The sequence below is a fragment of the Pongo abelii genome, chromosome 20 (assembly GCF_028885655.2).
Source record: "Pongo abelii isolate AG06213 chromosome 20, NHGRI_mPonAbe1-v2.0_pri, whole genome shotgun sequence".
In the NCBI taxonomy this organism is placed as follows: domain Eukaryota; kingdom Metazoa; phylum Chordata; class Mammalia; order Primates; family Hominidae; genus Pongo; species Pongo abelii.
Genome location: NC_072005.2, coordinates 62,244,112 through 62,265,449, shown reverse-complemented (window position 1 = coordinate 62,265,449; position 21,338 = coordinate 62,244,112). Strand labels below are relative to the sequence as shown.

The 21,338-nt window shown below is 42.8% G+C and overlaps 1 protein-coding gene across 1 annotated transcript in view; it reads left to right on the top strand.

Annotated features, from left to right (window-relative positions):
• Window positions 1–7,154: 7,154 nt before the first annotated feature.
• Window positions 7,155–21,338, top strand: part of NLRP9 (NLR family pyrin domain containing 9) — a 35,577-nt gene continuing 21,393 nt past the window's right edge. The window contains exons 1-3 of the mRNA XM_024236969.3: window positions 7,155–7,462; window positions 11,992–13,543; window positions 15,577–15,738. Coding sequence (XP_024092737.3) covers window positions 7,183–7,462; window positions 11,992–13,543; window positions 15,577–15,738 — 1,994 coding nt within the window. The 5' untranslated portion in view covers window positions 7,155–7,182. The remainder of the gene's footprint in view (window positions 7,463–11,991; window positions 13,544–15,576; window positions 15,739–21,338) is intronic.

Here is a 21,338-nt window from a genome sequence, read left to right as displayed (position 1 = left end):
AAATAATAAAACACCAAATCTCTGGCAGTGAGAAAGAGTGAAGTGGAGAGAAGGAAGTTTGAGACCTGTTGATCTGGTGACTTGGCTGGTTGGTTTTGAAGTAGTCTTTTATCAGCCAGTTCTAAAATGTCCTAATCTTATGCTAAATGACATATTCATCACGTTGTCAGTAATGTTTGCTTTGCATGCCCCAAGAATAGCGTGAGAGTAGGGGTGAGCCAGGGGGTAGAATCTGGGAGGAATGAGGAGACTGTGCCAGGGACCTTGGATGGCAACAACACAAAGTGGTAATGGGTGGTGGAGCCTAGTGTCGGCCTAAAGTCTGTGAAGTGTTAGGGAGCACCAGAGAGGGTATCCGTCCCTTATCTGGACTCTGCAGCATGAAGAATGGGGCTGATGAAACTGTCGGCATGGGAGAGCCGCGGGAGACTCAGTATCTGCAAGGGAAGGCTTCCCCTAGAGCAGGGAGGAGAAAGGAATGTTCGGAGAAGAGATTAAAGGGATGTGAGGGTTTAAAAAAAAAAAACTTTGGTGAAATATACATAAAACTTACCATCTTAACTATTTTTAAGAGTACAATTCAGTGGCATTAAGTGCATTTACATTGCTGTGCAATCATCACCACCATCCCTAGAACCTGTTCATACCAAACTGAAACTCTATGCAATGTCCATCAAACCACTCCCCATATCTTCTCCAGCCCCTCTAGTCTCCCTCTGACTCCATATAATGGTCCCATTGTACCATAATATCGTGCCATTACTTAACTGTTTTCTCACTTATGAATATTTAGGTTTTTGCTTTCAACAATTATTTAAAACCCTGCAGTGACCATTTGTGCACACGAAACTCTGGGCACATTTGCAAATGCTACTTTGGAATGGATACCAGGGAGTAAAATTGTGGGGTTGACGAAAATCTTCATTTTCCATTTTAATAGAGGTTGCCACATTTTCGTCCAAAATTACATGCATTTATATTCCACCAGTGTTTAACATCCATTTCCCCATATATTATGATGAAAATTACATATATTATTTATTTATTTTTTGAAACTGAGTTTTGCTTTTGTCACCCAGGCTGGAGTGCAATGGTGTGATCTCGGCTCACTATAACCTCCGCCTCCCGGGTTCAAGCGATTCTCCTTCCTCAGCCTCCCAAGTAGCTGGGATTACAGGCACCTGCCACCATGCCCCGCTAATTTTTTGTATTTTTAGTAGAGTTGGACTTTCACCATATTGGGCAGGCTGGTCTCGAACTCCCGACCTCTGGTGATCCACCCACCTCAGCCTCCCAAAGTGCTGGGATTACAGGCATGAGCCACCGTACCCGGCCTATATATTTCAAATCTGGATGGAAAATGAGCTTCTAGAAAATTTTTCCTATTTTTAACAGCCATTGAAGTTTATTTCATGAAGTTTGTCCATTCCTTTCTCAATAAGTTAAATTAGCTTCTTACTTGCCTGTAATATTAAAATGTACACTTAAAATTTAACAATGGAGGCCGGGCGCGGTGGCTCATGCCTATAATCCCAGCATTTTGGGAGGCCAAGGCGGGTGGATCACAAGGTCAGGAGTTCGAGACCATCCTGGCCAAGATGGTGAAACCCCCTCTCTACCAAAAATACAAAAAAATTAGCCGGGCGTGGTGGCAGGCGCCTGTAATCCCAGCTACTCAGGAGGCTGAGGCAGAGAATTGCTTGAACCTGGGAGGCAGAGGTTGCAGTGAGCTGAGGTCGTGCCACTGCACTCCAGCCTGGGCAACAGAGCGAGACTCCGTCTCAAAAAAAAAAAAATTTAACAATGGATTTCCATACTTTTGCCTTTATTTTCTAATTTTATTGTGATTGTTGAATGAGACCAGTGATCTCTGATTTAAAATGCCTGTCTCTCTTTTAGTTTTTATTTATGCCCAAGATAAGGTCAAGTTTAGTAAATGTCCCATGTGTGTTTGAATGGAATGTACATATTTGATTTGGAATCAAAGCACTTTCCCTTTAAAAAATGTATACATATATTTCACATACATATGCCACAAACTCTTTCTTGTGCATTACCTAAATGGCATATTATTTATTATTATTATTATTTTTTTTTTTTTTTCTGGGTGTGGTGGCTCTTGCCTATAATCTCAGCACTTTGGAAGGCCGAGGTGGGAGGATTACTTGAGGCCAGAAGATTGTGACCAGCCTGGGCAACATAGTGAGACATCATCTCTACAAAAATCTTAAAAAATTAGCTGGGCCTGGTGGTGTGTGCCTGTAGTCCCAGGTACTTGGGAGGCGGAGGCGGAGGTGGGGAGGTTGAGGAGGTCCTTGAGCCCCGGTGGGTGTGGGTGGGGGGCCGGTCGAGGCTGCAGGGAGCTGTGATTGGGCCACTGCACTCAGCCTGGGCACAGAGCAAGACCTTGTCTCAAATAATTTATTGTGATAAAATATACATAATACAAAACTTACCATCTTAACCATTTTAAGTGTATAGTTCAGTGGTACTAAATACACTTAAAATGTTGTACAAGCATCGTCACATCCATCTCCATAACTGTTTATCTTGTAAAACTGAAACTCTCCTCATTAAACAATAACTCTCCATTTTCTTCAGTCCCTGGCAACCGTCATTCTACTTTGTCTTTGTGATTCTGACCACTTTAAGTACCTCATATACGTTTAATTGAACAGTATTTGTCGTTTTGTGACTGGTTTCTATCACTTGGCATAATGTCCTCAAGGTTTATTCATGTCACAGCATATGTCAGAATTTCCTTCCTAGGCTGGGCGCGGTGGCTCACGCCTGTAATCCCAGCACTTTGGGAGGCTGAGACGGGTGGATCACGAGGTCAGGAGATCGAGACCATCCTGGCTAACACGGTGAAACCCCGTCTCTACTAAAAATACAAACAATTAGTAGGGCTTGGTGGCCGGCGCCTGTAGTCCCAGCTACTCGGGAGGCTGAGGCAGGAGAATAGTGTGAACCCAGGAGGTGGAGCTTGCAGTGATCTGAAATCGCACCACTGCACTCCAGCCTGGGGACAGAGCAAGACTCCTTCTCAAAAAAAAAAAAAACAATTCCTTCCTTTTTTTTTTTGAGACAGAGTCTCACTCTGTCGCCCAGAGTGGAGTTCAGTGATGCAGTCTCTGCTCACTACAACCTCCGACTCCCAGGTTCAAGCGATTCTCCTGCCTCAGCCTCCCGAGTAGCTGAGATTACAGGCACCTGCCACCACACCTGGCTAATTTTTTTTTGCATTTTTAGTAGAGATGGGGTTTTGCCATGTTGACCATGCTGGTCTTGAACTCCTGACCTCAGGTGATCCACCCGCCTCAGCCTCCCAAAGTGCTGGGGTTACAGACATGAGCCACCGCGCGTGGCTTCCTTCCTTTTTAAGGCTGTATAATACTGCATTTATAGACCGCATTTTGCTTTTCCATTCATCTGTTGATGAACACTTGGGTCACTGATGCTCCTATTAACATGAGTGTCCAGATAACTCTTTGAGAGAGGCTGCTTTCAATTCTTTTGGGTTGCTGGATCCTACAGTAATTCTGTTCTTATATTTTTCAGAAAATACGATACGGTTTTCCACAGTGGCTGAACCATTTAACATTTATATGTCACTAGGATACAAGGGTTCCAGTTTCTCTACCTTCTCATCAACACTTGTTTTGATTTTTTTTTTTTTTTGTAGTTACCATCTTAGCAGATGTGAAGTATTATCTCATTGTAGTTGTGATTTGTATTTCCCTAATGGTTAGTGATGTTGAGCCTCTTTTTATGTGCTTATTGGCTATGGACCATTTGTATATTTTTGGAGAAATGTCTATTCCAGTCCTTTTCTCATTGTTAATAAGATTGTTTTGTTATTGAGTTTTAGGCATTCCCTGTAATCTGGATTTTAATCCCTGTGAGATACATGCTTTGCAAATATTTTCTCCCATTCTGTTGGTTGACTTTTTACTCTTTTGATATCATCTTTGTTTTTGAGACAGAGTCTCGCTCTGTCACCCGGGCTGGAGTGTAGTGGCATGATCTCAGCTTGCTGCAGCCTCCGCCTCCCAAGCAGCTGGGATTACAGGTGTCTACCACCACACCTGGCTAATTTTTGTATTTTTAGTAGGGACAGGGTTTCACCATGTGGGCCAGGGGTCTCAAACTCCTGGCCTCAAGTGATCCACCTGCCTCGGCCTCCCAAAGTGCTGGGATTACAGGCATGAACCACCGAACCTGGCCGATATTGTCTTTTGGTGCACAAAATTTTTAAATTTTTCTAAAGTCCAGTTTGTCTATTTTTTTCTTTTGTCTGTGTCATGTCATATTCAAGAAATAATCACCAAATCTGTGTCTGGAAGCTTTTGCCCTACGTTTTCTTCTAGGACTTTTATACTTTGGGCCTTCCATTCAGATCTTCAATCCATTTTGCATTAATTTTTGTTTATGGTATAAAGGGTCCAAGTTTATTCTTTTGCATGTGGCCATAGGTGGTATGTAATCTTTGCTAATCTTTTGTAATTATCTGAAAGGTATATTAGCTCAGATACAATGATATTGTATTTGTCATCATCTCCTTGTGTGTGAAGTGATATTTTCAGGTGCACATATGCTCATGAGTTCTAGATCTTGGGGAACTGAATCTTGGTGTTCAAAAATTCTTAGTCCAATGAACAGACACTTCTCAAAAGAAGACATTTATGCAGCCAAAAAACACATGAAAAAATGCTCACCATCACTGGCCATCAGAGAAATGCAAATCAAAACCACAGTGAGATACCATCTCACACCAGTTAGAATGGCAATCATTAAAAAGTCAGGAAACAACAGGTGCTGGAGAGGATGTGGAGAAATAGGAAGACTTTTACACTGTTGGTGGGACTGTAAACTAGTTCAACCATTGTGGAAGTCAGTGTGGTGATTCCTCAGGGATCTAGAACTAGAAATTCCATTTGACCCAGCCATCCCATTACTGGGTATATACCTAAAGGACTATAAATCATGCTGCTATAAAGACACATGCACACGTATGTTTATTGCGGCATTATTCACAATAGCAAAGACTTGGAACCAACCCAAATGTCCAACAATGATAGACTGAATTAAGAAAATGTGGCACATATACACCATGGAATACTATGCAGCCATAAAAAATGATGAGTTCATGTCCTTTGTAGGGACATGGATGAAATTGGAAATCATCATTCTCAGTAAACTATCGCAAGAATAAAAAACCAAACACCGCATATTCTCACTCATAGGTGGGAATTGAACAATGAGAACACATGGACACAGGAAGGGGAACATCACACTTCGGGGACTGTTGTGGGGTGGGGGGAGGGGGGAGGGATAGCATTGGGAGATATACCTAATGCTAGATGACGAGTTAGTGGGTGCAGTGCACCAGCATGGCACATGTATATATATGTAACTAACCTGCACATTGCGCACATGTACCCTAAAACCTAAAGTATAATAATAATAAATAAAAAATAAATAAATAAATAAATAAACTCTTAGTCCATTTAGTGCTTTCTAGCTTGAGTGTTTTTCAGTGCTGATATTTTATACTATTAATACTTTGTTGGGTGAGAATTTGCCAGGCTTTTCCTTCTTCTATTTTACTTTTCTGTGTATTTTCTAGGATTCTCTTATAAACAACATATAGCAGGATTTTTATTTATCCAATGTGAGTCTATATATTAGTGAGCAATTTTATTTCATTCATATGTGTTAAAATTATATTTAGGCTGGGCACAGCGGCTCAAGCCTGTAATCCCAGCACTTTGGGAGGCTGACGCAGGTGGATCACCTGAGGTCAGGAGTTCGAGACCAGCCTGGCCAACATGGTGAAACTCTGTCTCTACTAAAAATACAAAAAAAAAAAAAAAAAAATTAGCCGGGCATGGTGGCAGGTGCCTGTAATCCCAGCTACTTGGGAGGACGAGGCAGGAGAATCACTTGAACCTGGGAGGCAGAGGTTGCAGTGAGCTGAGGTCATACCATTGCATTCTAGTCTGGGCAACAAGAGTGAAACTCCATCTCAAAATACATATATATATATATTTGGTATTATTTTTGCCACCTGTCTTATTTTGTCTAGCATATATTTCTACTTCATTTCTTGTCTTTTGTTGAATTGCAATGATTATCTGCAGGGTTTATAAAAGTGGGAAAGTTCACTACTCTGTTTCTGTCTGAGTTGTCTGCAGATGCTAACCTATAGTAAATCTAACTTTTTCCTTATATACTGCAATAAGAAGGCATATACCGGCCAGGTGCGGTGGCTCACACCTGTAATCCCAGCACTTTGGGAGGCCGAGGTGGGTGGATCACGAGGTCAGGACATCGAGACCATCTTGGCTAACACGGTGAAACCCCATCTCTACTAAAACTACAAAAAATTAGCCAGGCATGGTGGCAGGCACCTGTAGTCCCAGCTACTCGGGAGGCTGAGGCAGGAGAATGGCGTGAACCCGGGAGGCGGAGCTTGCAGTGAGCCGAGATCACGCCACTGCACTCACTCCAGCCTGGGCAACAGAGCGAGACTCTGTCTCAAAAAAAAAAAAAAAAAAAAAAAGAAGGCATATACCACCAAACAAGACAAAAAAAAAAATCTAAATTTGCTTTTATATCCTCTTCCTTTATTTTCGTCTTCCTGAATGTGATCATCTGTAATTTTAATATCAGCTCATTTTTTTCATTATCAAAATTGGATTAGACTATACTAAGCATGGGAAGGTCTATAGAGCAAACAAACTCATAGAACGCTGGTAGGAATGTCAGTTATTATATACATAAGGGAAAACCGTTGAGTGTTATGTAGCAAACATGGTGACCTGTGTTTTCTATTTGACCTATAATTTATAAATCTAGAGAAATGTGTGCTTATGTGCAGCAAACTACACAAAAACGCTTGTTCCTGGAAGCATCATTTATGTCAGACAAAAACAAGACACATAAGTGGCAGTCAACTCTACCATTCACATGCATTTGTTTGGAAAAAGATGAAGCTTCTTCCCTAGATGATGTTTGGTGCAAGCTACGCATGATGATATCAATAATTCTGAGCTGCTTTCGGCTGCTGAAACTTAACTCTGTAATCATATCATTCTTTTCCAGGTATCATTTATTCTTTATTTTTGAGGATCTTTCTTTTCCCTCTGGAGACACCTGAGTTCACAATCCTGGGGCGATATGGCAGAATCTTTTTTTTCGGATTTTGGCTTGTTGTGGTATCTGAAGGAGCTCAGAAAGGAAGAGTTTTGGAAATTTAAGGAGCTCCTCAAACAACCTTTGGAGAAATTTGAACTCAAGCCAATCCCCTGGGCTGAGCTGAAGAAGGCCTCCAAAGAAGATGTAGCAAAGCTGTTGGACAAACATTACCCGGGAAAGCAGGCATGGGAAGTGACACTGAATCTGTTTCTACAGATCAATAGGAAAGATCTCTGGACAAAGGCTCAGGAAGAGATGAGAAGTAAGTGCTGGATGAAGGGGCGAGGACCCATGGGGGAAGCCTGGGAACAAGGTGATATCATTGCTGAATGAGTGGCTACCGCCTCCATCAGATGAGAATGTGTGTAGGTCAAGGTGAGAGTTGAAGGCAGGAAAAGAATTGCAGGCCAGGGCTGTTCATATGTGGGCCAGTGATGAACTGGGGACAGACAGCGTCCTTATATCAACCGTTCACCTAAGGAGTGTCTTCCCATTTTTCCACCCCAAGTGGAGTCATTGTTGTTATAGGAGATGAGTGACCAGTTAGTGTCTGCATTGCCAGGTCTACTGAGATGGAATTCTAGTATAGCAGTTTCCTGTCTTCTTTTTTTTTTAAGAAACAGGGTCTTGCCATGTTGCTCAGGCTGGTCTTGAACTCCCACGCTCAAGTGATCTGCCTGCCTAGGCCTCCCAAAGTGCTGGGATTACAGGAGTGAGCCACCATGCCTAACTGCCTGTCCTTTTTGACCAGACATGTACCAAGCAGTAGGTAGAATCTTAATATTGAAGACAATCACAGACAGTGTATGTCCCGGGTACTACAGGAAGCATTCCTGCAAGCTTTTTTGGAGGTTCTAGTAGGGGAGCACAGCTTCTCTTCTGCCCATGACGGAAGGACCTTCCTCTATGGGCGAAGGTTGTCATCATCTTTCACCCACGGCAGACCTTCAGAACGGACGCATATGGAGCAGTGAGGGAGGAAGTGGACACCCACCCAGCTGGCCACATCAGCCGAATTAGCCCTGGGGCGATCAATGGGGTGACAGACATCACAGCCAGGTTGTCCTCACGTCCTGGAAGCACTCTTTCTGCATAATGTCTTTTCATTCTCATCACAACCCAGGAAAGGTTTACAAGTGAGAAAACTGGACAAAACAGTGTTCCCATGTGTTACATGACTTTTCCAAAAGTGACAGATCTGACTCCAAACCAGTTCTGCTGGACTCATTGATGGGGTCTACACCCTCCTCTGGGGGGATACTTAGGAAAAACTAAATATATTCCCTATTAGGTATCTAGTAATTAGTGTTTGTTTCTGATGATTGTTATCTTCTCCCTTTACTTTTGAGTTCAATCAACTTCTGTTACATTTACTTCTGTTTTGTTCATGTTTCTTCTTTGTGTTGGTAATTCTAATTTGAGACCTTATTTCGTATCCCCACATGCTTGAGGGTATTTTATTTGGTTTGGAGTTGCTTGCTGTGTTAGTTTTTTGGGTTTTTTGTTTTTGCTTTTGTTTTTGTTTTTTTTGAGACAGAGTCTTGCTCTGTTGCCCAGGTTGGAGGGCAGTGGCATGATCTCGGTTCACTGCAACTTCTGCCTCCCAGGTTCAGCGATTCTCCTGCCTCAGCCTCCTGAGTAGCTGGGATTACAGGCATGCACCACCACGCCCAGCTAATTTTTGTATTTTTAGTAGAGACGGGGTATCACCATGTTGGTCAGGCTGGTCTTGAACTCCTGACCTCAGGTGATCCTCCTGCCTGGGCTTCCCAAAGTGCTGTGATTACAGGTGTGTGCCAGTTTTCTTTATCTGTGTGGTTCGTGTCTTTGACTTTTCTGCTGATTAATGTTCTATGTTGGCAGATGAAAAAATGACCGAGTCAGTGTCTGAACTGAGAGTTTCTCAACTTGAGACACTGAGGTCCTAAATGTTATAAAAATCTCTAAGACATGACATGAATTTTTTTTTTTTTGAGATGGAGTCTCGCTCTGTCGCCCAGGCTGGAGTGCGGTGGCGTGATCTCAGCTCACTGGAAGCTCTGCCTCCCGGGTTCCCACCATTCCCCTGCCTCAGCCTCCCAAGTAGCTGGGACTACAGGCGCCTGCCACCACGCCCGGGTAATTTTTTGTATTTTTAGTAGAGACGGGGTCTCACCATGTTAGCCAGGATGGTCTCGATCTCCTGACCTCATGATCTGCTCACCTCAGCCTCCCAAAGTGCTGGGATGACAGGCGTGAATCATCAGTTTTAAATAACCTTGCTTATGAATTTTGTCTCAAAAAAAACCTTGGATGTCAGCAAATGTTTACTGTGGGCAAATATAGAAAGTGAATAATATAATGATAAATCCATTCAATTAAATAGCATAGTGTTTTGCCAGGCGTGGTGGCTCATGCCCGTAATCCCAGCATTTTGGGAGGCTGAGGTGGGCGGATCACCTAAGGTCAGGAGTTGGAGACCAGCCTGGCCAACATGGTGTGAGACTCTGTCTACTAAAAATACAAAAATTACCCAGGCGTGGTGGTGCACGCCTGTAATCCCAGCTACTCGGGAGGCTGAGGCACGAGAATCACTAGAACCCAGGAGGTGGAAGTTGCAGTGAGCCAAGATCACACCACTGCGCTTTAGCCTGGGCCACAAAGTGATGAGACTCTGTCTCAAAAAAAAAAAAATTTAATAAATAGCATAGTGTTTTATGATGAAAAATGTGCATGAATTTAGAAAGATGTCCATAATATATTTTTCAGTCAAAAACCATGTTTGAAAATAGTATATACAGTATAATTCTACTGCAGAGAGAAAAATAGGGCAGAAGAAAAATGTAGAGTAATACAGACACAGATCAAGCTATGAGCCATGATTACATACATTGATGGCATTTTGGAATGGCCTTATTTCCTTTCTCTTTATCTGCATTTTTTTTAATTTAATTTTTTAATAGAGATGGAGTCTCACTATGTTGGCCAAGCTGGTCTTGAACTCTGGGCCTCAAGTGCTCCTCCTGCCTCAGCACTCCCAAAGTGCTGGGATTACTGGCATGAGCCACTGTGCCTAGCATGTATGTTTTAAATTCAAGACAGTTTTACAATATTAATTTTGTACGAAGTCAGTCACTGCTCAGAGACTACAATAACTCCTGTGCAGCAGTGTTAAAGGGATATAGCAGAGAATAAAGTGGATGCTGTTCCCTCCTGTGATGTCCACAGACGAGTGTGCAAGGAGAACACAGACCATCGGTGGAACCGTCCCTGCCTTCCTGTGAGCGACTGTAGGGCCCCTTTGCAGTCTACTTCCATTCAGTCCCTTCCCAAGACTCAAAATTTTTCTGAAATTTGAAAACTCAGATTGTGAACAGGATTTTAATTCTTCTCCCTTCCCCATTTCTCATCACTCATTAGATAAACTTTGCATAAAATATGTATTTTGTGGCTGGGCATGGTGGCTGACGCCTGTAATCCCAGCACTTTGGGAGGCCAAGGCGGGCAGATCACCTGAGGTCAAGAGTTCAAGACCAGCCTGGCCAACATAGTGAGACCCTGTATCTACTAAAAATACAAAAATTAGCCGGGCGTGGTGGCAGGCACCTGTAATCCCAGCTACTTGGGAGGCTGAGGCAGAAGAATCGCTTGAACCCAGGAGGCGGAGGTTGCAGTGAGCTGAGATGGCACCATCTCACTCCAGCCTGGGGACAAGAGCGAGAGTCCATCTCAAAAAATATATATATATATATGTGTGTGTGTGTGTGTGTGTATGTGTGTATATATATGTGTGCATATATATGTATATATGTGTGTGTGTATATATGTATATATGTGTGTATATATATGTGTGTATATATATGTGTACTTTGCTGATAGGTGACCTGCTATCATCAGTTTAAAGAGAATGCAGAAATTAGGGGAAGGTTATATAGACAAGACCAATTTTGGAAACAATTGATATAGTAAAATTCTTTTTTTTTTTTTTTTTTTTTTTCTGAGATAGAGTGTCAGGCTGTTGCCCAGGCTCGAGTGCAGTAGTGTAATGTTGGCTTATTGCAATCTCCGCCTCCTAGGTTCAAGCAATTCTTGTGCCTCAACTTCCTGAGTAGGTGGGACCACAGGCACGTACTGGTTGACGGCCAGGCACGGTGGTTCACACCTGTAATCCCGGCACTTTGGGAGGCCGAGGTGGGTGGATCATGAGATCAGGAGATCAAGACCATCCTGGCTAACATGGTGAAACTCTGTCTCTACTAAAAATACAAAAAAATTAACCAGGCATGGTGGCGGGTGCCTGTAGTCCCAGCTACTCGGAAAGCTGAGGCAGGAGAATGGCGTGAACCCAGGAGGCGGAGCTTGCAGTGAGCCGAGATGGCGCCACTGCACTCCAGCCTGGGCGACAGAGCAAGACTCCATTTCAAAAAAAAAAAAAAAAAAAAATCTGGTTGACAACTGGTTGAGTTTATCTAAAGACCCGGGATCAAAATAAAGGAAATGTCTGGGTTAAGATAAAGGATTATGGAGATCCACATCGTTATTTGCAGAGGAAGCCTTCAGAGAGAATAGGTTGTAAAATGTTTCTTATCAGACTTAAAGCCTGTGTTCATGTTAATGGAGATGTATAATGAAGTATGTCTGACCCCCACTTCCCATCATGGCGTGAACCAGTCTCTCAGGTTAAATTTTAAAAGCACCCTGGCTTCAGATGGCTGGCGAGTATTAGAATTTTATTTTTGGTTTACAGTTCTCAGAAGTATGAAAGAATGAGTGCATTTTTACCTATCTTATATCCTGTTCTCATTAACACAGATAAGCTAAACCCATACAGAAAGCATATGAAGGAAAAATTTCAACTCATATGGGAGAAGGAAACCTGTCTTCATGTCCCTGAGCATTTCTACAAAGAAACCATGAAAAATGAGTCTAAAGAATTGAATGACGCATATACTGCTGCGGCTAGACGACACACTGTGGTCCTGGAAGGTCCTGATGGAATTGGAAAAACAACCCTTTTAAGAAAAGTGATGTTGGACTGGGCAGAGGGAAACTTATGGAAGGATAGGTTCACATTTGTGTTTTTCCTCAATGTCTATGAAATGAACGGTGTCGCAGAGACCAGCTTACTGGAGCTGCTCTCTAGGGACTGGCCTGAGTCTTCAGAGAAGATCGAAGACATTTTTTCCGTGCCAGAGAGAATTCTATTCATCATGGATGGCTTTGAGCAACTGAAGTTTAACTTGCAACTTAAGGCTGACTTGAGCGATGACTGGAGGCAGCGGCAGCCAATGCCAATTATCCTGAGCAGTTTGTTGCAAAAAAAGATGCTCCCAGAATCGTCTCTGCTTATTGCATTAGGAAGACTGGCTATGCAAAAACACTATTTTATGTTGCGGCATCCAAAACTCATAAAGCTCTTAGGATTCACTGAATCTGAAAAGAAGTCGTATTTCTCCTACTTCTTTGGTGAGAAGAGCAAAGCCGTAAAAGTCTTCAATTTTGTGAGAGAGAGTGGGCCGCTGTTTATCTTGTGCCATAATCCCTTTATATGCTGGTTGGTCTGTACTTGCGTGAAACAGAGGCTAGAGAGGGGAGAAGACCTTGAAATAAACTCCCAAAACACCACCTCTTTATATGCATCCTTTTTAACAACTGTATTCAGAGCAGGAAGTCAGAGTTTTCCACCTAAGGTGAACAGAGCCCGACTAAAAAGCCTGTGTGCTTTGGCTGCGGAGGGAATTTGGACATACACGTTTGTCTTTTCCCATGGGGATCTCCGGAGGAATGGGTTATCTGAGTCTGAGGGCTTGATGTGGGTGGATATGAGACTCCTCCAAAGGAGAGGGGACTGTTTTGCCTTCATCCATCTGTGTATCCAAGAGTTTTGTGCCGCCATGTTTTATTTGCTCAAAAGACCCAAAGACGATCCTAACCCGGCCATTGGAAGCATAACCCAGCTTGTAAGAGCAAGTGTGGTTCAGCCTCAAACCCTCTTGACCCAGGTGGGGATATTCATGTTTGGAATTTCAACAGAAGAAATTGTCAGCATGCTGGAGACCTCCTTTGGTTTTCCACTGTCAAAAGACCTAAAGCAGGAAATAACCCAATGCCTTGAAAGTTTAAGTCAATGTGAAGCTGATAGGGAAGCCATAGGTTTCCAGGAACTATTCATTGGTTTGTTTGAAACTCAGGAAAAAGAATTTGTAACCAAAGTGATGAATTTCTTTGAAGAAGTTTTCATTTATATTGGTAACATAGAACATTTGGTAATAGCTTCATTCTGCCTGAAGCATTGTCGACATTTAACGACACTTCGCATGTGTGTGGAGAATATCTTTCCAGATGACTCAGGATGCATCTCAGAGTGAGTCTTTCTATTAATCCCCTGCGCCACGCACTACGCTTGGAGTTTGCTCTAGTGGCCTGTGGGTATTTCATGGGCCTTATGCCACTGTGCTTAAAAGCATGGAGGTTGGAGTCAGAAAGGCTTCCTTTGGAGCCTTGGCACTGCTGTGGGATCATGAGCTGCAACTTCTTGAACTTTTTCCATTTGTATAAAGAGAAGTAAAAGTTTTATCTACTTCATAGGGCCCATGTGAGATTAAGAGGCGGCTAGCAGGACTTTTTTTTTTTTTTTTTTTTTTTTTTTGAGACAGAGTCTTGCTCTATCACCCAGGCTGGTGTGCAGTGGCATGATCTCGGCCTACTGCAACCTCCGCCTCCCAGGTTCAAGTGACTCTCCTGCCTCAGCTTCCCAAGTAGCTGGGATTACAGGTGCCCGCCACCATGCCCGGCTAATTTTTGTATTTTTGGTAGAGACAGGGTTTTACCATGTTAGCCAGGCTGGTCTTGAACTCCTGAACTCAGGTGATCCACCCATCTCGGCCTCCCAAAGTGCTAGGATTACAAGCATAAGCCACCGCGCCTGGCCTTGCTTGCTTCCTCCCTCCCTCCCTCCGTTCCTTCCTCTTTCTTTCTCTTTTTTTTTCTCTTTCTTTCCTTTCCTTCTTTTTTTTTTTTTTCCACCATTTTTATTGTTGTCAGACTGTGCTTTTTTTTTCCCCCTCCATAGCTTGTGCAGTATCCCCCAGTGACCCCACTGACAGGGGACTCCTGGAAGTTCGTACCTTGTTTCCTCTGCATTTCTTCCATATGCCTTTTCCCTCCGCTGATTTTGCCTTGTATTCTTCCATTGGGTTCAGGTTACCAGCTCATACGTTAGCTCTCAGATACATGCTGCTGTTCATGATAACATTTTTGGATACAGTTCCCTGTTCACTGAGGGCTCACCAAATAACCCTTGTTCACAGAACAATCAAGTATTCTCATCTAAAAGAGGAGGAAATGAAGCAGAATAAGGTTGAATAGCTTGTCCAGGGTCACATAGTTACTAAATGTTTACACAAGAGTTTGATTCCAATCAATTACTCTTGTCTCAGGATCCACTTTCTTTTTTTTATTTCCAACTTTTAAGTTCAGGGGTACATGTGCAGGATGTGCAGGTTTGTGACATAGGTAAGCGTGTGTCATGGTGATTTGCTGGGCAGATCATCCCATCACCCAGGTATCAAGCCCGATATCCACTAGCTATTCTTCCTGATGCTCTCCCTCCTCCCAAGCCCCACACTCCAACAGGCCCCAGTGTGTGTTGTTCCCCTCCCTGTGTCCATGTGTTCTCATCAGTCAGCTCCTACTTATAAGTGAGAACATGTGATATTTGGTTTTCTGTCCCTGCATTCGTTTGCTAAGGATAATGGCCTCCCGCTCCATCCATGTCCTTGCAAAGGACATGATCTTGTTCCTTTTCATGGCTACATAGTATTCCATGATGTATATGTACCACATTTTCTTTATCCAGTCTATCATTGATGGGCATTTAGGTTGATTCCATGTCTTTGCTATTGTAAATAGTGCTCCTTTTTTTTTTTTTTTTGTTCGAGACAGGATCTAGCTCTGTTTCCCTAGCTTAGTGCAGTGGCATGATCATAGCTCACTTTAGTCTTGTACTCCTGGGTTCAAGTGATCCTCCCACCTCAGCCTCCAAATAGCTGGGACTACAGGTGTATGCCACCACACCTGTCTAATTTTTTAAATTTTTAATAGAGATGGAGTTTTGCTATGTTGCCCAGGCCATTCTCAAACTCCTAAGCTCAAGCGATTATCTTGCCTTGGCCTCCCAAAGTGCTGGAGTTACAGGCTTGAGCCACTCTACCTGGCCAGGGCCTACTTTCTAACTATTATGTCATGTTGGCTCCATTTACTTGGCTGACCTTCTCCCTGTTCAGGCCTGGATGTCTGTCAGCTTTGAGGGGCTTTGGAAATGGTGCTCGACCTGTTTTGAGAATGTCTTGAATTGAGTTTAGCCACTGGAGAATCACGATCTTTGTTCTCTCATAGTTACAATGAGAAGCTCGTCTACTGGCGGGAGCTTTGCTCAATGTTCATTACCAACAAGAACTTCCAGATTTTAGACATGGAAAATACCAGCCTCGATGATGCCTCCCTGGCGATTCTTTGCAAAGCGCTGGCTCAGCCTGTTTGTAAACTCTGGAAACTCATGTAAGTTTGATGTTAACCTGTCCTTTAAGCAAATGGCAGAGTTTCCTTCTCTCTACTGTGGCCTTTTTGGAAGAAGACCAATGCATAAATGCAGAGCTGCAAGCCAGTGTGTTAAATGTAGTGACACGTACATGTATGTTTATTGTGGCACTATTCACAATAGCAAAGACTTGGAACCAACCCAAATGTCCATCACTGATAGACTGGATTAAGCAAATGTGGCACATATACACCATGGAATACTATGCAGCCATAAAAAAGGATGAGTTCATGTCCTTTGTAGGAACATGGATGAAGCTGGAAACCATCATTCTCAGCAAACTATCGCAAGGACAAAAAACCAAACAACGCATGTTCTCACTCATAGGTGGGAATTGAACAATGAGAACACATGGACACAGGAAGGGGAACATCACACCCTGGGGCCTGTTGTGGGGTGGGGGGAGGGGGGAGGGATAGCATTAGGAGATATACCTAATGTAAATGACGAGTTCATGGGTGCAGCACACCAACATGGCACATGTATACATATGTAACAAACCTGCACGTTGTACACATGCACCCTGGAACTTAAAGTATAATTTTAAAAAAATGTAGTGACATGTAAAATGAAATCTAGTTGGAGGACCAGAGAGCGAGCAGTCCTGGTTAGGGGTGACCTTTGCTTGGATGTGGGTGGATGGAGAATAGATGTTTCTCAGGTGAGAAAGGAAGAGTGCTGAGGACAGACAGAAAAATAGCCTTAAATTTGTAAAAAAAAAATAAATAAAATAAATAAATAAATAAATAAATAAAATAAGATAAGCATAATATAGGTAGCATTCATAAAACAGTGCTGATGTGCAATATTTTCTTCAGTTTCTTTTAATCCTAATAAAGTGTTTGTTATTACTTTTATACAGATAATGTATGAGAGGATAGAAACACAGTTGTTCCCTGATATTTTACTTATCTTGATTTGCCTGGGCCATGCTGTTCTCTTCACCCCTATAAGCAAACTTACTGCTTTCAGGTTAAATTTAAGTCTTCTTTCAGCTTGAAAAGTCATGTCATCACGGAAGACTTGCTATGCTCCCAAAGCACCTTATACATCTTTTTGGTAAGAGTTATTGCATTGAATTATTGGCCCACATATTTGTGCAGAAAAAAGTTAACATAGCAGACGTTAAGACTGCTGTCTCGAGAAAGGCCTGTTTGCTAAGTTGGTCCTTGGCTGATGTCTTTTTTGTTTGTTTTTGTTTTTGTTTTGTTGTTGTTGTTGTTTTGAGACGGAGTTTCGCTCTTGTTGCCCAGGCTGGAGTGCAATGGAATGATCTCAGCTCACCGCAACCTCCACCTCCTGGGTTCAAGCGATTCTCCTGCCTCAGCCTCCTGAGTAGCTGGGATTACAGGCACGCACCACGACGCCTGGCTAGTTTTTGTATTAGTAGAGACAGGATTTCACCATGTTGGCCAGGCTGGTCTCAAACTCCTGGCCTTGTGATCCGCCTGCCTCAGCCTCCCAAAGCGCTGGGATTACAGACGTGAGCCACCGCACCCGGCCTGGCTGATGTCTTGAAACTTGGACTTTGGGAGAGTTTCCACCAACCTAACTGATAAGAATGGTTCACTGTTTCTAAACTGTACTGACACTGTGGTTTATACTGAATGTCTGATTTCCTTCAGTGAGTTTTGAATTTTGGCTCATGCTAGGCAGAGGGTGCCTATATGACAAGCCCCAGAAAAAACCATGGACATTGAGTCCTTAATGAGCTTCCCCAGTAGATGACACTTCACATGTGTTCTCGCATTTTGTTGCTGGAGGAATTTATTGTGTCCTGGTGTCCTGGTGATCCCACGGGGAGAGGACTCTTGGAAGCTTTTGTCTGGTTTTCTCTGGATTTTTCCTATGTTCTTTTTCCCCTTGGTGGTTTTTCCTTTGTATCCTTTTGCTGAAATAAATCATAGCCATTGTATGACTGTACTGCAAGTCGTACAAGGTCTCCTAGCAAGTCACCAAAGCTAGGAGTGATCTTGGGGAGCCCAGTGTTTCTCTGTTGACTAAACCTCCATGATGGATGGGGATGCGTGTTTACCCTCACATCCTCAGCATCTAGAAAAATACAAAGCTTTGTAGGGGCTCACTAAACATCCATAGAATGAATGTGTGCTGAAAATAGTGAAGGAACTGACTCAACAGAATTTCTAAAGATCCCACCTGGATAGTAAAAAGTGGACCTCACTGAACTTTTTTTTCTGGAAAATGTTAAAGTAGGGGACTGGCTTGATTATAACGCATGAGCAGTATCTGAATTTCAATGTGATATGTGAGGAATAGTAGCAAGGAAGAGGTGGTTAGTGGTCTTGCAATTAAGACATTTGTCATTGATTTTTGTTTTATAAATTCAGTCTCAAAGCACAAGAAGTCATTGATTTTTAGATGAGATCAATGGCAACATGAAGCAGAAGAACAGTAATCTGGATAAACCTGGGTGAAGGCATGAATTAAGATGTACAGGTCCTTCCTAGGAACCTTAGGTTATAAAATGAGGACATCAGTGCTTCTTCACAGTATTGATGACAGTGAGAATAAATAATTGATCTTTTATTTAAAAAAACTTTTTTTGAGACGGAGTCTCACTCTGTCACCCAGGCTGGAGTGCAATGGCGCAATCTCAGCTCACTGCAACCTCCGCCTCCCAGGTTCAAGCGATTCTCCTGTCTCAGCCTCCCAAGTAGCTGGGATTACAGCTGTCCGCCACCATGCCTGGCTAATTTTGTATTTTTAGTAGAGACGGGGTTTCACCATGTTGGCCAGGCTGGTCTCAAACTCCTGACTGCGTGTGATCCACCTGCCTTGACCTCCCAATTCATTGATATTTTACATAAGTCCTTTAGTTCAATGTCTAGTAAAAATATCATTAGATTCATTTCAAGTTGTCCAGAAATGATAGAGACAGTTTGGTCATTTTTCTTCAAAAGTATCTAGCCACATGCCTTGAAATTGAAACATGTTTTTCCTTCTCTTTTCTGTTCTGTATATGAATGATAAATGCAACTGCTGAGACAAATGGAGAATCCGAAGCCAGAGCTCATTCCTTCAACATTGATTCTAATGCCTCCCCAAGGTTAGGGTTTAGGGAACATTGGAAGTATCATCCAACTGCCATCACTCACATGGAATGGTTAGTTCAGATCCTGTTCTATTTGCTTTATCAACTTTTTTCCCTCATAGTTAAGGGAAAAGTTATACTTGAGAAAAAGTGATAATAGTTTCTGGAAGCAGAGTGGCATCAGTAGAGGCTGAAAGAAGTAGATTGATTCCTTCGGTTATGTAGGGCAGACTAATCACAGATGGATCAATATGTTCCAAACACACATACCTCCAGCGTTCCTTAATCCCTAACATTGGGGAGGCATTGGACTCAAAGTTGAAGGAATGAGCCCAGGCTTCTGCTTCTTTATTCATCTCAGCAATTGCATTTTTTATCATTTTATGTGCCGAAAAAGGAAAAAGTTGACAAGGCAAATAGTCAACAAATGGTATCATAATCAACCCTTCTATTTTAGTTTGCCCCTTTTCCATGAGGTTCATTATCCTGAAATGGCAATGATTCCTGATTACATGTTCATCTTTGTGACTGTTTTCCCACCATATTGTCTGTTGACTCGATTGTTTGCTGCTGGCCAACGGTTGGCATTCACTGCAGCTGCCTAGCTAACCAATCCCGGTGCTTTCATTAATGTGGTGTGGTGGCTTGGGGGCCAGATCTTCCTGTCCTTTTTGCCCACCCCCCCATTCTCACAGGTGTCTCCAGAAATCAAGGGGGTTCGCTGTTTTTCTTTTTCTTTTTTTTTTTTTTTTTTTTCTGAGACAGTCTCGCTCTGTCCCCCAGGCTGGAGTGCAGTGGTACAATCTCGGCTCACTGCAACCTCCGCCTCCTGGGTTCAAGCAATTCTCCTGCCTCAGCCTCCCCAGTAGCTGGGACTACAGGTGCCCGCCACCAGGCCCGGCTAATTTTTTGTATTTTAGTAGAGACGGGGTTTCGTCATGTTGCCCAGGGTGGTCTTGAACTCCTGAGCTCAGGCAATCCACCCACCTCAGCCTCCCAAAGTGCTGGGATTACAGGCGTGAGTCACCGTGTCCAGCCTGGATTCCCTGTCTTCCTGTGGTAGCTCTTCCACCTGTTAGTGAGTCAGGCTCTGCTCACCCTCACCGCACAGATCCCTGTACATCTGACCGCCCTGTCACCAGCTCCTGGCTTCCTTTATCTCCGGGCAGGTGGTACCTGGGTGTCACTCAGACATTTAGGGGATCACTCTGCCCACAATCCCCACAGTTCCTTCAGCCTGCCGTTCGCCTCTGTGGTCTGCCGTTATCTGTCTTTTGATTCTGGCCTACTCAAAATTTCCATTCTAGTTTTTGAGCATGGTAAAAATATTTACTTTTAAAATTCTCTGTCATTTCTTAAAGTTGACTAGGAGAGAAATCAGGGTGCGCTCATCTGCTGTAATGCCAGGAGTCACATAGAGCAAGTTCTGTGTGTCATGTATTTATTCTTATGTGTCTGGTTTGTAAATACACATTTATCAGGCTAATAAATACATATATATATATGGTTTATACATAAATTTTGTCTGGATTGTAAGTACATATTCTGGTCTTGTATTTATCTGGTAAATAAATATGTACTTATCTGGTTTATAGATACATATTTGGTTTGTAGTTACGTATTTGGTTTATAAATACACATATATGGCATATACATGTAGATATTAAAATAAAAGCCAACATGAATTGACCATGTTCCAGGCATTACAATAAATGCTAATTTCTTTTTTTTGAGGTAGAGTTTCACTCTTGTTGCCCAGGCTGGAGTGCAGTGGCATGATCTCGGCTCACTGCAACCTCCGCCTCCTGGGTTCAAGTGATTTTCCTACCTCAGCCTCTTGAGTGGCTGGGATTACAGGCATGCACCACCATGCCCAGCTAATTTTTTGTATTTTTAGTAGAGACAGGGTTTTGCCTTGTTGGCCAGGCTGGTCTCAAACTCCTGACCTCACATAATCTGCCTGCCTTGGCCTCCCAAATCACAGGTGTGAGTCACCATGCCTGGCCTTAAATGCTAATTTCTTAATTACCATGACCATATCTATTTCATGAAGAGACTGGGCCACACAGCCAGTAGGTCATTTGCCCAATCTTGCAAAAGCAACAAGGAGAAAAGCAAAATGTCAAATCCAGTTTCCTGTAACTCGGAAGCCTGAGTTTTTTGACACTACATAACATTGTCTCTTTTATTAAAAAAAAAAAAAAAAAATCTTAGTTTTAAAATAGAAATGTGTTCTTTCCTTGGGTAACACAGTTTTGCTTGGAGCATTAATTCAGATATGTGTGCGTCTATTTTATGTGAGGCATTAATCTCAGAATACAAAGAGGTACAAGTATAGTTTGTTCCTGTCCCCATGGGTCTCGGTTTAACATGGGATACATCTGACTCATTTTCCTTATATGTTTGGTGTTATGTAGAAGTGGAGGGGCTAGGAAGAACCAGGAAAGTTCTAAGCAGCTTGAGCCTCTGTGCTGTCTGGTGTCTGAAAACCCCATCGAAAAATAATTT